The sequence below is a fragment of the Oncorhynchus tshawytscha genome, linkage group LG04 (genome assembly GCF_018296145.1).
Source record: "Oncorhynchus tshawytscha isolate Ot180627B linkage group LG04, Otsh_v2.0, whole genome shotgun sequence".
Taxonomy (NCBI): domain Eukaryota; kingdom Metazoa; phylum Chordata; class Actinopteri; order Salmoniformes; family Salmonidae; genus Oncorhynchus; species Oncorhynchus tshawytscha.
In genome coordinates, this window is record NC_056432.1 from 50094103 (window position 1) to 50111199 (window position 17097).

The following is a 17097-nucleotide window of genomic DNA, read 5'->3' on the forward strand; positions in this document are numbered from 1 at the left end:
CAATTATTCCACTGATGATTTACTAGATACGACCTCTGTTTACTCTTATCTAGTCAGCATTGTAAATTAGGCTATTTTTATTAAGCAGGGCAAAACGATTGGTTATTTTTATTAAGCAGGGCTAACCCGTTGGCCGTTTTTAAGCAGGGCAAACTGGTTTTGGTATTTTTTGCTATCAAAATTAATCAATCGCAGCACGTCTTGTAATCTCTTTCTGATCAAGTACAATGCCATTGGAAATTACTCTGAACATGCATTGCATTTGGAAAGTTTACAGACTCCTTGACTTTTTTGAAATGTTTACTTTACAGTCTTGTCCTAAAATTGATTAAATTGTAAATGTACTAAACTATTTTAAATGTAAATATTTAGACCCTTTACTCAATACTTTGTTAGTACATTTGACAGCAACTACACCCTCAAGTCTTCTTGGGTATAACACTACATTCTTGGCACACCTGTATTTCGGCAGTTTCTCCCATTCTTCTCTGCAGATACTTTCAACTTCTGTCAGGTTGGATGTGGAGCTTTGCTGCAAAACTTTTTTTCAGATCTCTCCAGAGATGTTTGATCGGGATCAAGTCTGGCCTCTGGCTGGGCCACTCAAGAACATTCTGAGACTTGTCCCGAAGCCAAGATAACGCAGGAGTGGCTGCATTCTTAAAGTCATTGTCATGTTAAAAGGTGAACCTTTGCCCCAGTCTGAGGTCCTGAGTGCTCTGGAGCAGGTTTTCATAAGGATCTCTTTACTTCGCTCCATTAATCTTTGCCTCTATCCTGACTAGTCTTCCAGTCCCTGTCGCAGAAAAGGATGCATTACAATTTCTCTCATTCACTTTTGCTTGTAAATGTCCCCACTCACCGATATTTACTTTCGGTAGCTTATAACTATGCTTGTATTATGAGCTGGGTGTGCCGTTCTTTGCATTTTGTTTGTTAACATTTAGCTAAGTGTGATTTTGTTATTTAAACACTTATTTTTTTATATATTTTTTTGCATTATGGTAATAAAAGGCCCTATGGGCTTTTCCTTTGTGCCCCCTTGTGTGATATGCTGTTAATACTGTAAATCCTGGGATGCGAGAAGGATGTTATGACAATGTGAAAATCTGCATACCACCCAAGCCTACATTCAACATTCATTTACAATGGCATTGTACTTAATCAGGTAACTGCTGAATGTCTCCAAAAATGTGATTTGACTTTGATATACCAGAAATCATCAAAGCGGGTTTGCCCTGCCTACAACTGTTGGCCAGTGTTCGAATCTGGTTTGTTTTTGTCAAACGACAAAATGCATGCAAACTAGTATGATATGTCTTCATACTAGGTATGTCAGAGAAATTCATATTTCTGACTAACTATTCCAGCTAAGACCCTTACAATTGTTTTTGTTGCAATGAATATGTGCAAGTGTTTTCTCCTTTCCAACAGTATCAACTAGGTTATCATTTTGAAGTGAATCCACACAAATCATCATGGGAGACGACAGTGACTGGATGAAGTTACCAGTCGATCAGAAATGTGAACACAAGGTGACTCATCAGTTATTCTTCAGCATGTTCTGCTCCTTTATGGTCCCTTTTGTGATACAGGTTGAAGGTTGGATTTCAGTTGGTTGTGGGTAATGCACCATAAAAGCAAATTCAAAACATTAACTCGGCTTTATAGCTAACGTTACTCTAGCACCGTTCCACTAACCCCTTATTGTCCCTCCTTGCTGTCCCAGGTATGGAAGGCCAGGCTGAATGGGTATGAAGAGGCCCTGAAGCTCTTCCAGAGGATTGATGATGCGAGTCCAGAATGGGCCAAGTACCAGGGAATCATCAAGAAGTTTGTGACGGACTCAAACTCAGTGGCCCAGCTCAAAGGACTGGAGGCTGTTCTGGCTTATGTAGAGAACGCACACATGGCTTCTAGGTAAGGGGATGAAAAAATACGAAATATTTTGTAGGACTAGATTATTATGAATTAATCATACAGAAATATCACTTTGAACATCTCCAAAGCAATGGTGTATGGTGTGGGAAGCGCTGACTCGCTGCCTTTTTCTATTATCAAGACATCTGCTAGTTACTAACTGGTTTATCTGTCGACTAGAACTCATGACAAAAGAGGCTTCATGCATAGCCTTTATTTTTACCCATAAGACTAAGAGTAAAATGCCCCTTCTTGGGACCAATATTCTACTCTGAGATGTTTTGTGGGTACGGCCCAGGGAGTTTTTCCTGACCAACTATGGCTATGTCCTGGATTATTTCTTTCTGGTCAGGTAGAACTCCTGGATCCTAGTTCTTGCAAAATAGATTGACTATTTTTGTTTTAACCTATATATTGTTGCTCTACAGGACGGTGGGTGAGGTGTTGTCAGGTGTGGTGTGTAAGGTATTCAACCAGCCTAAGGCGCGGGCCAAAGAGCTGGCCTCAGACATCTGCCTCATGTACATAGAGATTGAGAAAGCCGACATTGTACAGGAGGAGCTCATCAAAGGATTAGAGAACAAGAACCCTAAAGTAGTCGTCGCTTGTGTGGAGACCATACGCAGGGCACTCTGGTGAGACACAGCACTGGAGCAGTAGAGAAGGAATGTGTTCTTATCCTGGATAAGCACTAAATACTGGTACTTTTAAATACTGGTGATTGATGAGACTTGACATTTTGGATCTTTTACCAAAGACTACACACGCCCAATTTTGGGATTAAGTCATGCTCATGTTTTGCATGTACCACCTGCTTTGATTAAATGTAACGCAAAACAACAATGAAACTTCATTAATGTGCTTGTTTCCTTCCTTAGTGAATTTGGATCAAAGACTGTTACCCTAAAGCCCATAATTAAAGTGTTGCCAAAGCTCTTTGAGTCCAGAGAAAAGGCAGTCCGACATGAGGCCAAACTGCTGGCTGTGGAGGTCTACAGGTGGATCAGGGACTCACTACGACCTCCTCTTCAAAACATCAACTCTGTACAGGTGAGGGTTAAGGTTTGATCCAAACATGGTATTTCATCATTACCTGAATGTGAAGAACGGCTCAGCGTTGTTGCTGTGCATTGGAAAGTCTTCCACGAAGATGTCTTTGAACAGTGTTTTGGACAGAATCTCCCAGGACATTTTTGCTATAGGACAGGGATTCCCAAACTCAGCCCTGGGGCCCCTCCTTGGGTGCATGCAATGTTTTTTTTGCCCTAGCACTACACAGCTAATTCAAATAATCAAAGCTTGTTTGATAGTTGGTTATTTGAATCCGCTGTGTAGTGCTAGGGCAAAAAAAAAAGGGGGGGGTTATAGATCTGCCATTCTCATTGAAAGCAAGTCTAAGAAACGGTAGATCTGTTCTGTGCACTTTCTGTTTCCCGTTAAGTATAGTTTTTGATTCATACTTTCGGTATTTTATACCAGCTGAAAATACAATATTTTTTATTTTATAGAAAAGAGATTTCACACCGGTTTAGATGGTACAATGATTCTCTACGTAATGACTGCTTGTTTTGTCACAAACTGAAATTAGGCAAACTTAGTATTTTAGCAACCAGGAAATAGCGGTGTGATTGATTGCGTATTGCACTTAAAACAATTTTTTTGTTGTTGTCTTGGTTACTCACTATGCTGGGGAATTGACTGTGCAAGGCCCTTTTGCTTTTGATAAACTTGATAATTCTTGTGGGTGGTGTCTTTATATAAGAGCCCTTTTAAAAAAAAAACAAGCATACACCACAATGCCTGTGTATATGTAAGCCTATGTCTCTCTCCCCGCATGTCCCCAGTTGAAGGAGCTGGAGGAGGAGTGGGTGAAGGTGCCGTCGTCGGCCCCCAGACAAAGTCGTTTCCTACGCTCCCAGCAGGACCTGAGGACCAAGTTCGAGGAACAGCAGGCCGTGGCAGGGTCCGATGGAGACTGTGAGGACGTAGCAGACTCTGCTCCTCAGGTGGACCCCTATGAGCTTCAGGACCCAGTGGAGATACTCTCCAAACTGCCCAAAGACTTCTACGTGAAGATTGTAAGCACACACCTTACTGAGCATGGCCGTTAGATGTGCGGTATCCAGATTCTCATATCGTCATACCGTCCTTCTCATCCTGGCATTTACGGTATTATCGGTTTAGTACACATGGGTGCACCAATGCACACTAGAATATACACAGCAAAGTAATTTGCTAATACAACACCTTCAAGTAAGCATTTTACATCACATCCAGCAGGTAAGAGATTTGAGGCTGCTATTTTCCATCTTTCATGAGTGCTAGGACTGGCTTTATTCATACGGCAGTGGATAACTTTGACATAATTACCTCCTGAAGGTATGCTAGCCATTTACTTATATGAAGGTCATGTGGTGGCAACCAGCGCTGAACAAGTTTTTATTTATTCATTTTTTGGCAGCAGTCAACCCAGCCAGCCAAACTTTTCGCTCTGTCTCATTCGGCTGCATACCTGTATAATCGTTATGCAACAGCATAATTGGTTCTAGTGGTACAGTCATGTCAGAGAATATACAACACTTTCCTCCAACTCATAATCCTCAGGACAATCCCATAGCATATGTTTGTATATGTCAAGTGAATTGAGGATACATGGGTCACAGTATGGGCTTTATGCCTGTTTTGCATTAAATAATTTTGCTGATTAAAAAATAATGGAAAGCTCTGTTTTAGGCTAAGGCTCTCATATAACAATGTGGAGAAAGTCAAGGGGTCTGAATACTTTCTGAAGGCTGTGTGTGTATATAGCAGAATGTCATCTGCATATACAGTGGTTCTTACTTTAGAAGTTTAGACTTTATGCCACAACCATTTTTGGTAGATGGTGGCAGATTGTGGTAAATTCTGTCATTGCACCACACTATCACAAGGGGGAGTTAGAACGCTGATCTATCGGTAGTCTAAACTGGCACAAATGAATTGTCTTGTGTTTTCAGTCAGAGTTCCTCTTCTCTGGCACTAATATCCTGAGAGTACAATGGGGGCGTTACACTTGACACGGAATGACAGTCCAGCGAGGATTTGTCAGCATAGAACTGTGACTCATTTATAGGGATATGATACGAGAGGAACATTTTAATCAGTATAGGAGAAGCAATTATATTCTGTTGTGTTAAAGGCTTTAGCAACAAAATGAATAATGTTGGGGATACATAGGGAATGGACTTGAGTGTATGCCATTCGTAGAATCCATCGCAACATTGTTAGCATAACACACAAACCATATCGATAAAATTATTTCCCAAACAAATTTCTCCAAGTCCACAAGTACTGCCTGTCAAAAGCCTTCTCGGCTTCTAGAGACAGCACACTGTCCTGCTGTTTTGTTTTAATGTATTGCATGCATTAATCAACTGACATTGTCAACTGCAAGGTGGCGTTTCATACATCCTGACTGGTCCATTTGAATCAACTTATCCAAACACTTTTCCATCTGTAACGCCAATACAAGATATCGGATGATAATTTGCACAATCTTTGATCTTTCCCTTTCTTTGGCAGTAGAGGGCACCCGAATGGCACAGCGGTGTTAGACTATGCATCTCAGTGCAAGAGGCGTCCCTGGTTAGAATCCAGGCCGTATCAGAGCCGTCTGGTTGGGAGTCCCATAGGGCGATGCACAATTGGCACAGCGTTAGCCGGGGTAGGCAATCATTGTAAATAATAATTTTCTCTTAACTGACTTTAAATAAATGGAGATTAATGCAGAGTTGGTGTGCTCATGAAAAAAGCCCAAAAGAATTGTCAATGGCAGTCTCCAATAATATTGTTCCTAAAATGCCCCAAAAATGTATTAACACTTCAGGTGGAATGCCATTCGTCCCAAGTGACTTACCCCTTTTTTTTTTTTTTGCACCTTTCAGTGCTGACTCCAGTTCTGCGAATGAGGAGAGCTCGGCTCAGATCCGCAGACTGCTTCTCATACAATACAGACAAATCAAGATTATGTAAAAACTGCTTGCATTTGTCTAGCTCCAACTGGATAGAAGAGTTATATAACTCCTTGCAAAACACTGAAATGTTGTATTAATTTCCTGTGGAACAGAAAGTAAGCCTTTTGACAGGGATTGAATAGTCTATAGAAGTACAAGATTCACTTTGTTTAAATGAAGGCTAGAAGCCTGCTTTGCTTGCTCCCATTTAAAATAATAGTTCTACCTCTATGCATGAGCTCAGCTCTCCTCTTTTCAAATCATTCAGTTCATTTAACCACCTTCAAATCATTGACATTATTTGCATAATTCCTTTTCAGTATCTTTTCAAGTGATACATTTTTTTTCTCCAATAACTTGATTCTGTGATTCCTGGCTTTGAGGTGAGATGCCAAATATTATGTAGTCTCTGATAAACCCTTTAGTTAGCCATCCATGTAAACCTTGGGTACTCAACCGAGTCCTTTATTTTTTTTAAAAGAATTAAACTATTTTGGCTTGAAATTCAGCCACAAACGATTCGTTTTGAGGAAGGGTTCTATTAAAACGCAAATGTTTTATTCACAAAGCTCACATCCACTTGGGTAACTAGGGGATTATGATCTGAAAGAGTCACAGGAAATATTTCTATTGGCATGACGCACATACTTAGAGTACGCTTGAATAGAAAACTATCAATTCAACAGTATGATTTTGTGATATGCAGGAAAAACATGCCCGCATTCTAAACTCGCCACTCATCAGCAATATTGAGATGTTCCGTCATTGCGTTCAACGCTAATGATGCTGATTGTTGGGCATGTGAAAACGTTTGCGTGGATCTATCAAGCTTGAGATTGAAAACTGCATTCATATCTGCCCTTATGACCAATTTGCCCTTAGTGTTAACAATTCTTTGGTAAGCCCAGGGAAAAAGCTGTCCTCAAACAGCAGGTGCATAGATACACATGCTACTTTCTTGTCCTATATAGACATGCAAATGTAAGCTAAGCGGCCTGAAGTGTCCTTGCCAGTTTTTTTGTTAACTAAAGTTAAATTCCTTTTAATAAAAATAACTGCGCCTTTGGACTTAGAAGCTCCACTAGTCGAAGCAGCAACTTACACACCTTATCCTGTAAGTGAGTGATATCTTCTGCTCGCAAATGACATTCCTGGGTAAAGGCATTAAGTCTAAACATTTAGTTCTCTTAATTTTCACATTCAAACCAGACATTAAGGCATAGGAGACAGCTTAACCATTGTCAAAAACAAACCTGTCAATTATAGGTTGAACTAAGTGGTTCAGATTTGCCTTCGATAAGCAGTGACATGTAACCGAGAAGTACCCACCCGCCGCCAGACACCCTCTCTGTTTCTGAGAAATGTAACATCCACAAAATGTAGGTCTCCAGAACTCGGGCCTAAATCAAAGGCCATATAACCAAGCGAAATTACACTTGTGAAGCTTTGCAGCCAAACTTAAAAAAACAAAAACTGGCTAGTGGTTTAGGGAAATGGATACACAATGAGGTGATAAACACTAATCACCCCAAAAGTTAGCAACATCAACCCCCTACTAATCACGGTCCAACTTCAACATGCCTCCATTTCAGTGTTGTTGAAATATTAGGTTACCCGATTTGCTACAAATCCATGAGTTCAAACAGTGAACCATATTTTTTTTTAAATCCGGTACTAAATGATGAAATCCAATCAACCGATTTGAACCAGCTCCGCCAATGAGCTAATATTAAGCCTTATCTCCAACCGTGAAAGAAAGCGTCCTACATAATTTTTTGGGGTGCTGGTACTAGAATTTCTCGTCCAAAACAAAAGTTGTGTCGTCAAATAAACGTTTACTTCATCTTTACCTCCCAGTTGCTTCCGTTTCATGGGGGGTGTCACTGGGCAGACTTTTCTGAAATTCCTGCCCCTCTTGCCGAGATGGAGAGCTGCGCACTGTTGAAAGTAAGTCACAGGGTGGCGGGATAGATCAGAAAAGAGGGTTTGCCCTGCAGCGTATGTTTCTCCTGGCATTTTGGATGGGGGTTTTATTTCTTGCTTCACTCGTTCCTTGTAGAATACCCTTGGTGTCTGAGAACCTTGAAGACGATGGTCTGGGGGTTGTCGTTTGCATTTTGGTTGCTGATCCTGTGGGCCATTTCCATTTGGATCGAAGTAGTACAAAATGATGGAATCCATTTGGGAAGGATTTCTTGCGGGAAAGCAATTGCATCACCTCCCTCCCGGTCTGTAGCAATCCCCGTGACCATCACGTTATTATGTCTGTCTTGATCCTCAAGCGATGTCATTTTGTACCGCATCTTCTCAAGTTCCAAAGTGCAAAGGTTCACATCCCTTTTTAAGCCCCTTGCCTCGGTCTGAATGTGTTGCACCTTTTCTATTAGTGCTCAAACTGATCCCATGTGGGTGTCTAACTTTTCTTGCAAGGTAACTACTTGTTCCCTCACTCCTTGAATTGCTGCACATGTACCCACCGCCTCCATCTGGTCTTGTTCAGCTAAAGCTAGCATCAGTGGGAACTTCAGTTCTCTGGCGTATAGTTGCCATTTTGGTGTGCAAACCCATGTTTCTTGACCCTAGACTTTTCCACTGACATTTAAACTAGAAAGTATAAGAAGTTGAAGTAACCCTGAATTAAATGAGGACTTGTCGGCAGGAGCCTCAGTCTTTTGACCTTTGCGTTTGTAGGTCATGTGAGCTGGTGTACACGCTGTTTGTGGATTCTTGAGTTGCTAGGGCAACGGGCCTGCTTGCTCTGATCGTAGAAGATGGCGGAGGAGCAGATGGGCTGACAGGCCAAAAAAACACAAGGACATCAAGATGCAGAACTCATCCAAAGGGCTTTGACCTCTCAAACACGGCAGAAAGCCAACGCAATATGATGCCCCATCTTATTAATTCAGCCACTTCGATAGCTACCAAGTCAAACTTTGGTTGTTATTCTGCTTATTGCGCAGGGAATTTTTTAAAACTCTTATCTTGCTGCGTTTTGTAAAGTCAGATATAAAATGCTTCATGTAATTTGTGCTTGGCATCAGAATAATTTTGTGCTTGTTGCACTTTTGTCCACTCGAATAAGTATTTTCGGTGTAGCCAGTCTACTTTTCTCTGGTAAATGTTAAATTAACTTTAAGAAAAACATTAGGAAATGTAGCTGACTACATTCTTTCTATGATAAACAGATATGATGGCGACGCATTGTTTTTGAAAAAAGACCTTGTGTGCTCATTTTACGTGTCTGCCGGCCAAATAGTTGTACTTCCGTTGTCATCTGATGAAAATTCAGCTATTTTTCTGCCTAATGTGTTGTGCTAATATATTTTCTGTGAAGGGGAAACTGTAGTTGCATGTCCCTGATCACTATTGATGCAAAAAAGCACTTGGCTTTCAATGTAAAATGCGACCCCTGGTCTATACATAGCTGGACTCACCTGCTCCTGCTTTCTCCCATTGTGCTATTTACAAACACACGTGATTGTAAGCTTCGTAATGTGACTGGTGAAGTGAACGCAATCTGCATTTATTTATTTAACATATTATTATTTCATTTAACATATTGCAAAATTTAACTGCAGGTATTTAAAGTAGGTACAAAATATTACTTTTTAGTTCTCTTCAAATAGTTTTGACTGTTGGAAAAACCATCCCGTGGCTATTTTACCAAATATTCCCAAGCCTCAATGGTCGTGTCCGGATTCCCATACTTGTGGCCTAAATAGTAGGGCAAAATGTTTGCCAGGATGTTGTACGCATTTTGGCTTTTCATCTAATATGAATTCACTCCATGCTCTTGAGGAACCAAATCTTCTTTTGACAACCGCTGATAATCCGATAAAAGGACGGACTGTATCAATATGAATAACTAGCCGGACACGCAATAGCGCATTTAGTTGACACATTTGCAGTATGGGTGAGCCTATGTTATTTGTTGCATACTGCATAAATGTTTACTAAACAGTACATTGTAAATAATGTAGTAGCGAGACAGATTTTGGTCTTTTATAATCAAATCTTACCTGCGCAAAGCTTACACAAACTAAAGCTGTGGAGCTGATACTCAATTTGTCATTGTTGTGTATAGGGCCTGTGACTGAGTCTCCCTCTGTCACTGTAGGAGGCAAAGAAATGGCAGGAGAGGAAAGAGGCCCTGGAGGCCTTGGCGACGCTGGCTAAACACCCCAAACTGGATAATGGCGACTATGGCGATGTGGTTCGAGCACTCAAAAGGGTAGGCAACTCTGAGTGAGTGAAGTTGCAGTATGTATACAGTGCACTGACTACCCACTTAAACTCTCAATTGTTTGTCTATTTGTAGGTCATTGGTAAAGACACCAATGTCATTCTGGTGTCGCTCGCTGCAAAATGCCTGGCTGGATTGGCCTTCGGACTCAGGAAGAACTTTGGGACGTATGCAGGCAATGTAAGTTCTCCCTTTTAGACAGTTACTGAGAAACTAGAGATGCTTAAGATATTGCTTTACTGTGTAAGACTCTTCACCGGAAACGGTTTGCTAATCTCCAATTTTGACTGATTTGGTTATTTTAAAATGTTTATTTTCCTCAAGGTGGTGCCAACTATTTTGGACAAATTTAAGGAGAAGAAACCTGCTGTGGTCCAGTCCCTGCAAGAGGCCATCGACGCAGTCTTCCTGACGGTGAGTAGGCAGATTATTCCAACTGATTATCCTTTTGGTTCATAGCTTACTATGCACTTTAAATCGGTCAATGCTGTGTGAGCCTGTGTTATTGAAGGATCTGCACCAGTATCTCTTGGGCCATAGATCTCAACACAAAGTATAGTTGACTGTTAATGTGAAATCTGTTTATGTAGCTGGTCTCTCCGGTCCTTTGTGTAGGCTTGTCCTTGTGCTAATCAACAGTAATTGTTTTCTTTCTATAGTTGTCATTTGAGAAGCAGTATGCTTGTCTAGATGGTCAATGCATGTGATTCTCTGTGGGCATGCACACCTATTACATCATTTCCTTCACTTAGAATTTACTCTAGCTTTTTAATGTGGATCAATGTTTAATTAGTCAAATGTAATTAAGACTCCATTAGAGGAGCAAATCCCACCTTGATCTATGTTAATTGGTAAGAGTTAAGCTATTTGCTTTTTGCATGGGTCTGAAGTTTCCAAGATAACAGGCAAGCCAGCACATCTTTCATATCACTTTACCTACAAATTGTTGAAGGGTAAAAAAAAAAGAAGTGAAATAGAAAAACAGGGTAATGGTCTGATTGTTCTCTTCAGACCACTCTCCAGAACCTGAGCGAGGACATGCTGGCTGTGATGGACAACAAGAACCCGTCCATCAAGCAGCAGGCCTCTCTGTTCCTGACCAGGAGTATCTGTCTTTCTACCCCTTCCACCCTGCCCAAGAGCCTGCTCAAACCCCTCTGTGCTGCCCTGCTCAAGGTTGGTCTCACCCATCCTGTAGGTCTCTAACTGTACATGTCCACTGGGGGAAAATATTATGTTAACATGAAATGTTCAGAGTTAAACTTCACAAATGTTAGGTTGTTACAAATGTTAACCAAAGGTTATTGGTTGGTCGGGTGAAGTATTATACACCCCCAACATAGGGCTGGGCAATATGGCCAAAATATAATATGTATTTTATGTTTTTGAATACTACAAGTTCTAAATTTGGTTTGAGGAGTTCGTGACCCTAGGGTGGCAACACATGCATTCAATGGTCTTTCTCCATTCTGATTGATTTATACTGTTTAATTCTACTTCAACCCAAAATAATTTATCAATTCCTACACTCATTTGAGAATTTACACACTGCTATGTTGGGCTGCATGATATGGGTGAACAATCTATTTTTAATAAATAATGAAATCAATTGTTTAAATAATGCAGAAAGAAGTGTTGGAGAAAAGTAAAAGTGCAATATGTGCCATGTAAGAAAGCTAACATTTCAGTTCCTTGCTCAGAACATCTTCAATGTTCCCAGGTAAGAAGTTTTAGGTTGTAGGAATTACAGGACTATTTCTCTCTCTACCATTTGTATTTCAGTAACCTTTGCCTATTGGATGTTCTTGTAGTCACTTTAGTATTGCCAGTGTAACAGTATAGCTTCCGTCCCTCTCCTCGCTCCCACCTCTGCTCGAACCAGAAACACATCGACAACAGCCACCCTCGAAGCAGCGTTACTCATGCAGAGCAAGGGAAACAACCACTCCAAATCTCAGAGCGAGTGACGTCACCGATTGAAATGCTATTAGTGTGCACCCCGCTAACTAGCTAGCCATTTCACATTGGTTGCACGAGCCTAATCTCAGGAGTTGATAGGCTTGAAGTCATAAACAGCGCAATGCTTGATGCACAACGAAGAGCTGCTGGCAAAACGCACGAAAGTGCTGTTTGAATGAATGCTTGCTCCTGCCTACCACCGCTCAGTCAGACTGCTCTATCAAATCATAGACTTAGTTAGCATAATAACACACAGAAATATGAGCCTTGGGTCAAGAAATTCTGGGAAATTAAGTGGCCCAAACTGTTACATATACACTGACTCTGCGTGCAATGAACGCAAGAGAAGTGACACAATTTCACCTGGTTAATATTGCCTGCTAACCTGGATTTCTTTTAGCTAAATATGCAGGTTTAAAATATGTACTTGTGTATTGATTTTAAGAAAGGCATTGATGTTTATGGTGAGGTACACATTGGAACAACGATGGTCCTTTTTCCGAATACGCACCGTAGTAAGAGCTAGTAATAGTAATATCATCCATGTGTAGTTAACTAGTGATTATGATCGTTTTTTATAAGTTATGTTCAATGCTAGCTAGCAACTTACCGTGGCTTCTTACTGCATTCGCGTAACAGGCAGTCTCCTCGTTGAGTGCAATGAGAGGCAGGTGGTTAGAGCGTTGGACTAGTTAACTGTAAGGTTGCAAGATTGAATCCCCGAGCTGACAAGGTAAAAATCTGTCATTCTGCCTCTGAACGAGGCAGTTGAACCACCGTTCCTAGGTCGTCATAGAAAATAAGAATGTGTTAACTGACTTGCCTAGTTAAATAAAGATTAAATAAAGGTGTCCATAAAAAAAAAAATTTTGTTGCCTAATCGGTGTCCAAAAATACAGATTTCTGATTGTCATAACTTGAAATCGGCTCTAATTAATCGGCCTCTAGTTTAAACCCAATTCCGGTATATTGTAAAATACGGTATACTGCCCAGCCCTAACCCCACACTTATTTCTATAAATCCCCATTTGAATATGGCTCTGTCTTGATGTTTGACATATTGTGGGTTGTTTCTTCATGGCAGCAAGTGAATGACCCTGCTCCAGAGGTGAGAGATGCTGCGATCATGGCTCTAGGCACGGCCATGAAGGTGGCGGGAGAGAAAGCGGTTAACCCCTTCCTAGCAGACCTCGACAAACTCAAGGTTGACAAGGTGAGGTGTGTGTGTGTGTGTGTGTGTGTGTGTGTGTACATGCGTACAGTTGAAGTCTGAAGTTTACGTACACCTTAGCCAAATACATTTATACTCAGTTTTTCACAATTCCTGACATTTAATCCATGTAAAAATACCCTGTTTTAGGCCAGGATCACCACTTTATTTTAAGAATGTGAAATGTCAGAATAATAGTAGAGAATTATTTATTTCAGCTTTTATTTCTCTTCATCACATTCCAGTGGGTCAGAAGTTTACATACTAATTGAGTGTATTTGGTAGCATTGCCTTTAAATTGTTTAACTTCGGTCAAACATTTTGGGTAGCCTTCCACAAGCTTCCCACAATAAGTTGGGTGAATTTTGACCCATTCCTCCTGACAGAGCTGGTGTACCTGAGTCAGGGTTGTAGGCCTCCTTTAACCTCCTGACTACAAGCAGGAATGCATGATGAATATATTCTGATTTGCACCCCAAAAATATAAAGCTTTGAATTAAATGACAAACTAGAATTTGCAGCTCGCACTGATGCAATCAATTAAAAAAAATTGTGTCCCAAGTGAATGGATGCAAAATAATCACTTTGGAGCCCTGCTTTTGGTCAACTTCAAATAAAATAGCTGTTGCACTGTTTTCAGAGCCAGTTTGTGAAAATGTGTGTTTACATAAATCAGTTCTTTGTTTTAGATATGTCATTGTTGTTGTCCTTGGGCCATCCTGTTGCTCAGATTGGTAATTTCCAAGTGTGTTCTCTTAATGCTATTTTCCTCTCAAAGATTAAAGCGATTGCGTCCAATGTGGAGCTGGCAGGAGGAAAGAAGGGAGGAGGAGCGGAGAAAGGGAAACCTGGCACCAAGGCACAGTCTGAGGCCCCAGCCAAACCCGCAGGGCCCCCCAAAAATGCCCCTTTGTATAAGGTGAGCCGGCATGACCTAGCTCTTCATGTTTCATGTCTCCGTAGTGGGTTTGCATGTCATGGTGCTCCTTGTCAGGTTTGTTGCACAAAATGTTTGAAGGTGTCTTTTAGAAGGGTTGAATTGAACTTTAATCATTTGGACAATATAAACTACAGTAGAGGAGCTTGTTTTTCACTTGTTGTGGAAATTTCCTCTATTTACCAAATCATGGCAGCAAACCACACACAAGTCAGTTAGTTATCAAAGTCCATCTTTAATTATATACGCTCTATAGCATTTTCTGTGACTCTCAGATAAATTTAGTGTCTCTCAATGAATTTTCTGAGAGCCCCCTTACAATGCAACTGAGATCCTTTAATAGCAAAGAACACACAGTCAGACAGCATAGACATAATTCATCGTTCAGCTTTGTCTCCTTTCTCAAACCCCAGAACCATAAACCAATCCTCCATATCAACAGGCATATATCAAATTGTCATTTAGATACAACCCACTCTAAATACAAACTCACGGAGAGGAGAATGAGGCTATAGGTTAAGATATAAACAACATTAGAGGGAGCATAGAATGATTCCAGACACTGCCACCCTCCTTTCCCCACTGGGAAAGGTAGGGAGTAAAAGATATGTTTACACATGATGACGCTTTGACCTCTCCCCTCTCTGCGGCCCATGCAACTTAGTTTTGACATAGAACAGATAACTGCAACCTCGCCACAGTATTATACAATAATACCATTCTGATGAGAAGTAACTTACACACATTTGATGAATATAAAACATCTTACAAATGTTACCAACAAATTCTGAATCTTCCACGACACACTCTAACCAATAGAGCTTGAAAACCAGTCAAAGCCATGGGAAAGATGCTAGGAGGTATTTACATTGAAGCGTTCTTGTGTGATCCACTAAACCAGTGACTACCTAGTACCCAGAGCCCCAGGGACAGTTTCTTTTTTTGCTAAGCAGAGAGCTTCAATATAAGGCTGTGGTCAAAACCATGAAAGGTGTGGGTAGTTTAATGTTGAAGCTGGACTTATGGACAACCTGCTGGTAATAGTAGAGCAATGAATACAGTGTGGGATAATGTCATCTCTGTTGACAGTGGTCATCTATGCTGTTCTATTCCACAGCAGTTGCTCCTAAATGGTGTGTTGCAGCCAGTGTTTGGTCATTGCTCAAGGATGGATTCTTCTTTTAAATTGCTCTCAATGTACTTTTTAAATGTTTCCCTAATGTGTTATTTCCTGTTTGTAAAAATACAATTGTCTGTTTATTCTAAAATCTGATTTGATGTGTTGTCTAGGATGTTGGCGTTGCTAAGAAAGGGAAGCCTGGAGCAGAAGGTGGAGCCAAGAGTAAGAAGCCTGCTGAAACAAAAGAGATCGTGGAGACTGAGCTCTCAGTGAGTACTCACATCTTACTGATTTTGAAGTATCAAATAGTCCTCAATAAATTACTCAATATTAAATAGATACAAGTTGCAAATGACAGCACCCCCCCTATGGTGCACTAATATTTAGCTCTGGAACAGGGTGCAATTTGAAACTGGGCTCTAGTCAAAAGTACATATGGACTGTTCTTAGGTGGAGGTGTGTGATGAGCTGGCTGCAGCGGTGCTGCCTGCCTCCTGTGTAAAGATGCTGGACAGCTCCAACTGGAAGGAGAGGCTGGCCAGCATGGAGGAATTTTACCAGGTCAGCAGCATTTATGTTTTCAAGTTCTCTTTGTTTCTCCCTGTACTCTATTACAACATTTGTTCTTGCAGTGTAAGTCTCTTGAGTAGCCTTGCCCAGCTTTGGCTTGTGTGAGTAGTAATGGCTAATAGGAGCATATCGCCTGTTTCTGTATCGTGAGGCAGCTAGACGTAAGAGTACACCTCCTTGACAGGACGCTAATCTATCACCCCCAATCCATCTCCTAAATGCTGAGTGCCAGGCAGACTCATCAGATCTAGGGTTGAATATTTTAAAAATATTCCTTCTTGAGAATAAATCTTTCTCCCAGGTAACCCGGTATTTCCCACCAGGCTAGAAGTGTCATTCTAAAGCATATAAATATACAGAACAAACAATTTATCCCAGAAACCCTAGACCATTCCAATTTGCATACCGCCCCAACAGATCCACAGATGATGCAATCTCTATTGATCTCCACTCTGCCCTTTCCCAGCTGGACAAAAGCAATACTTATGCGAGAATGCTATTCTTTGACTATAGCTCAGCATTTAACACCATAGTGCCCTGAGCTCATCACTAAACTAAGGACCGTGGGACTAAGCACCTCACTCTGCAAATGGATCCTGGACTCCCTAACGGGCTGCCCCTAGGTGGTGAGGGTAGGTAGCAACACATCCGCCACGCTCATCCTCAACACGGGTGCATGCTCAGTCCCCTCCTGTACTCCCTGTTCACTCATGACTGCACGACTCCAACACCAAGTTTGCAGATGACATAAGTGGTAGGCCTGCTCACCGACAACGATGAGACAGCCTATAGGGAGGAGGTCTGAGAACTGGCCGTGTGGTGCCAGGACAACCGCTTCCTCAACATGATCAAGACTAAGGAGATTGTGAACAAGAAAAAGAGGAGCGAGCACACCCCCATTCTCATCGACAGGGCTGCAGTGAAGCAGGTTGAGAGCTTCAAGTTCCTTGGCGTACACAACACCAACAAACTAACATGGTATAAGCACACAAGACAGTCGTGAAGAGGGCACGACAAAGCCTATTCCCCCAGGAGACTGAAAAGATTTGGCATGGGTCCTCAGATCCTCAAAAGGTTCTACAGCTGCGCTATCAAGAGCATCCTGACTGGTTGTTTCACTGCCTGGTATGGCAACTGCCCATCCTC

At 41.3% G+C, this 17097-nt stretch overlaps 1 protein-coding gene across 3 annotated transcripts in view; it reads left to right on the plus strand.

Moving 5' to 3' along the window:
- LOC112248955 (cytoskeleton-associated protein 5) overlaps positions 1–17097 on the plus strand; it is an 82648-nt gene that overhangs the window by 1067 nt on the left and 64484 nt on the right. For all 3 annotated transcript variants that reach the window (XM_024418428.2, XM_024418427.2, XM_024418429.2), the window contains exons 2-14: positions 1435–1535; positions 1730–1920; positions 2349–2555; positions 2799–2970; positions 3765–3998; positions 10030–10143; positions 10231–10335; positions 10480–10569; positions 11167–11331; positions 13199–13327; positions 14103–14243; positions 15552–15650; positions 15832–15942. In XM_024418428.2, the coding sequence (XP_024274196.1) occupies positions 1479–1535; positions 1730–1920; positions 2349–2555; positions 2799–2970; positions 3765–3998; positions 10030–10143; positions 10231–10335; positions 10480–10569; positions 11167–11331; positions 13199–13327; positions 14103–14243; positions 15552–15650; positions 15832–15942 (1815 nt within the window). In that variant the 5' untranslated portion in view covers positions 1435–1478. The remainder of the gene's footprint in view (positions 1–1434; positions 1536–1729; positions 1921–2348; positions 2556–2798; positions 2971–3764; positions 3999–10029; positions 10144–10230; positions 10336–10479; positions 10570–11166; positions 11332–13198; positions 13328–14102; positions 14244–15551; positions 15651–15831; positions 15943–17097) is intronic.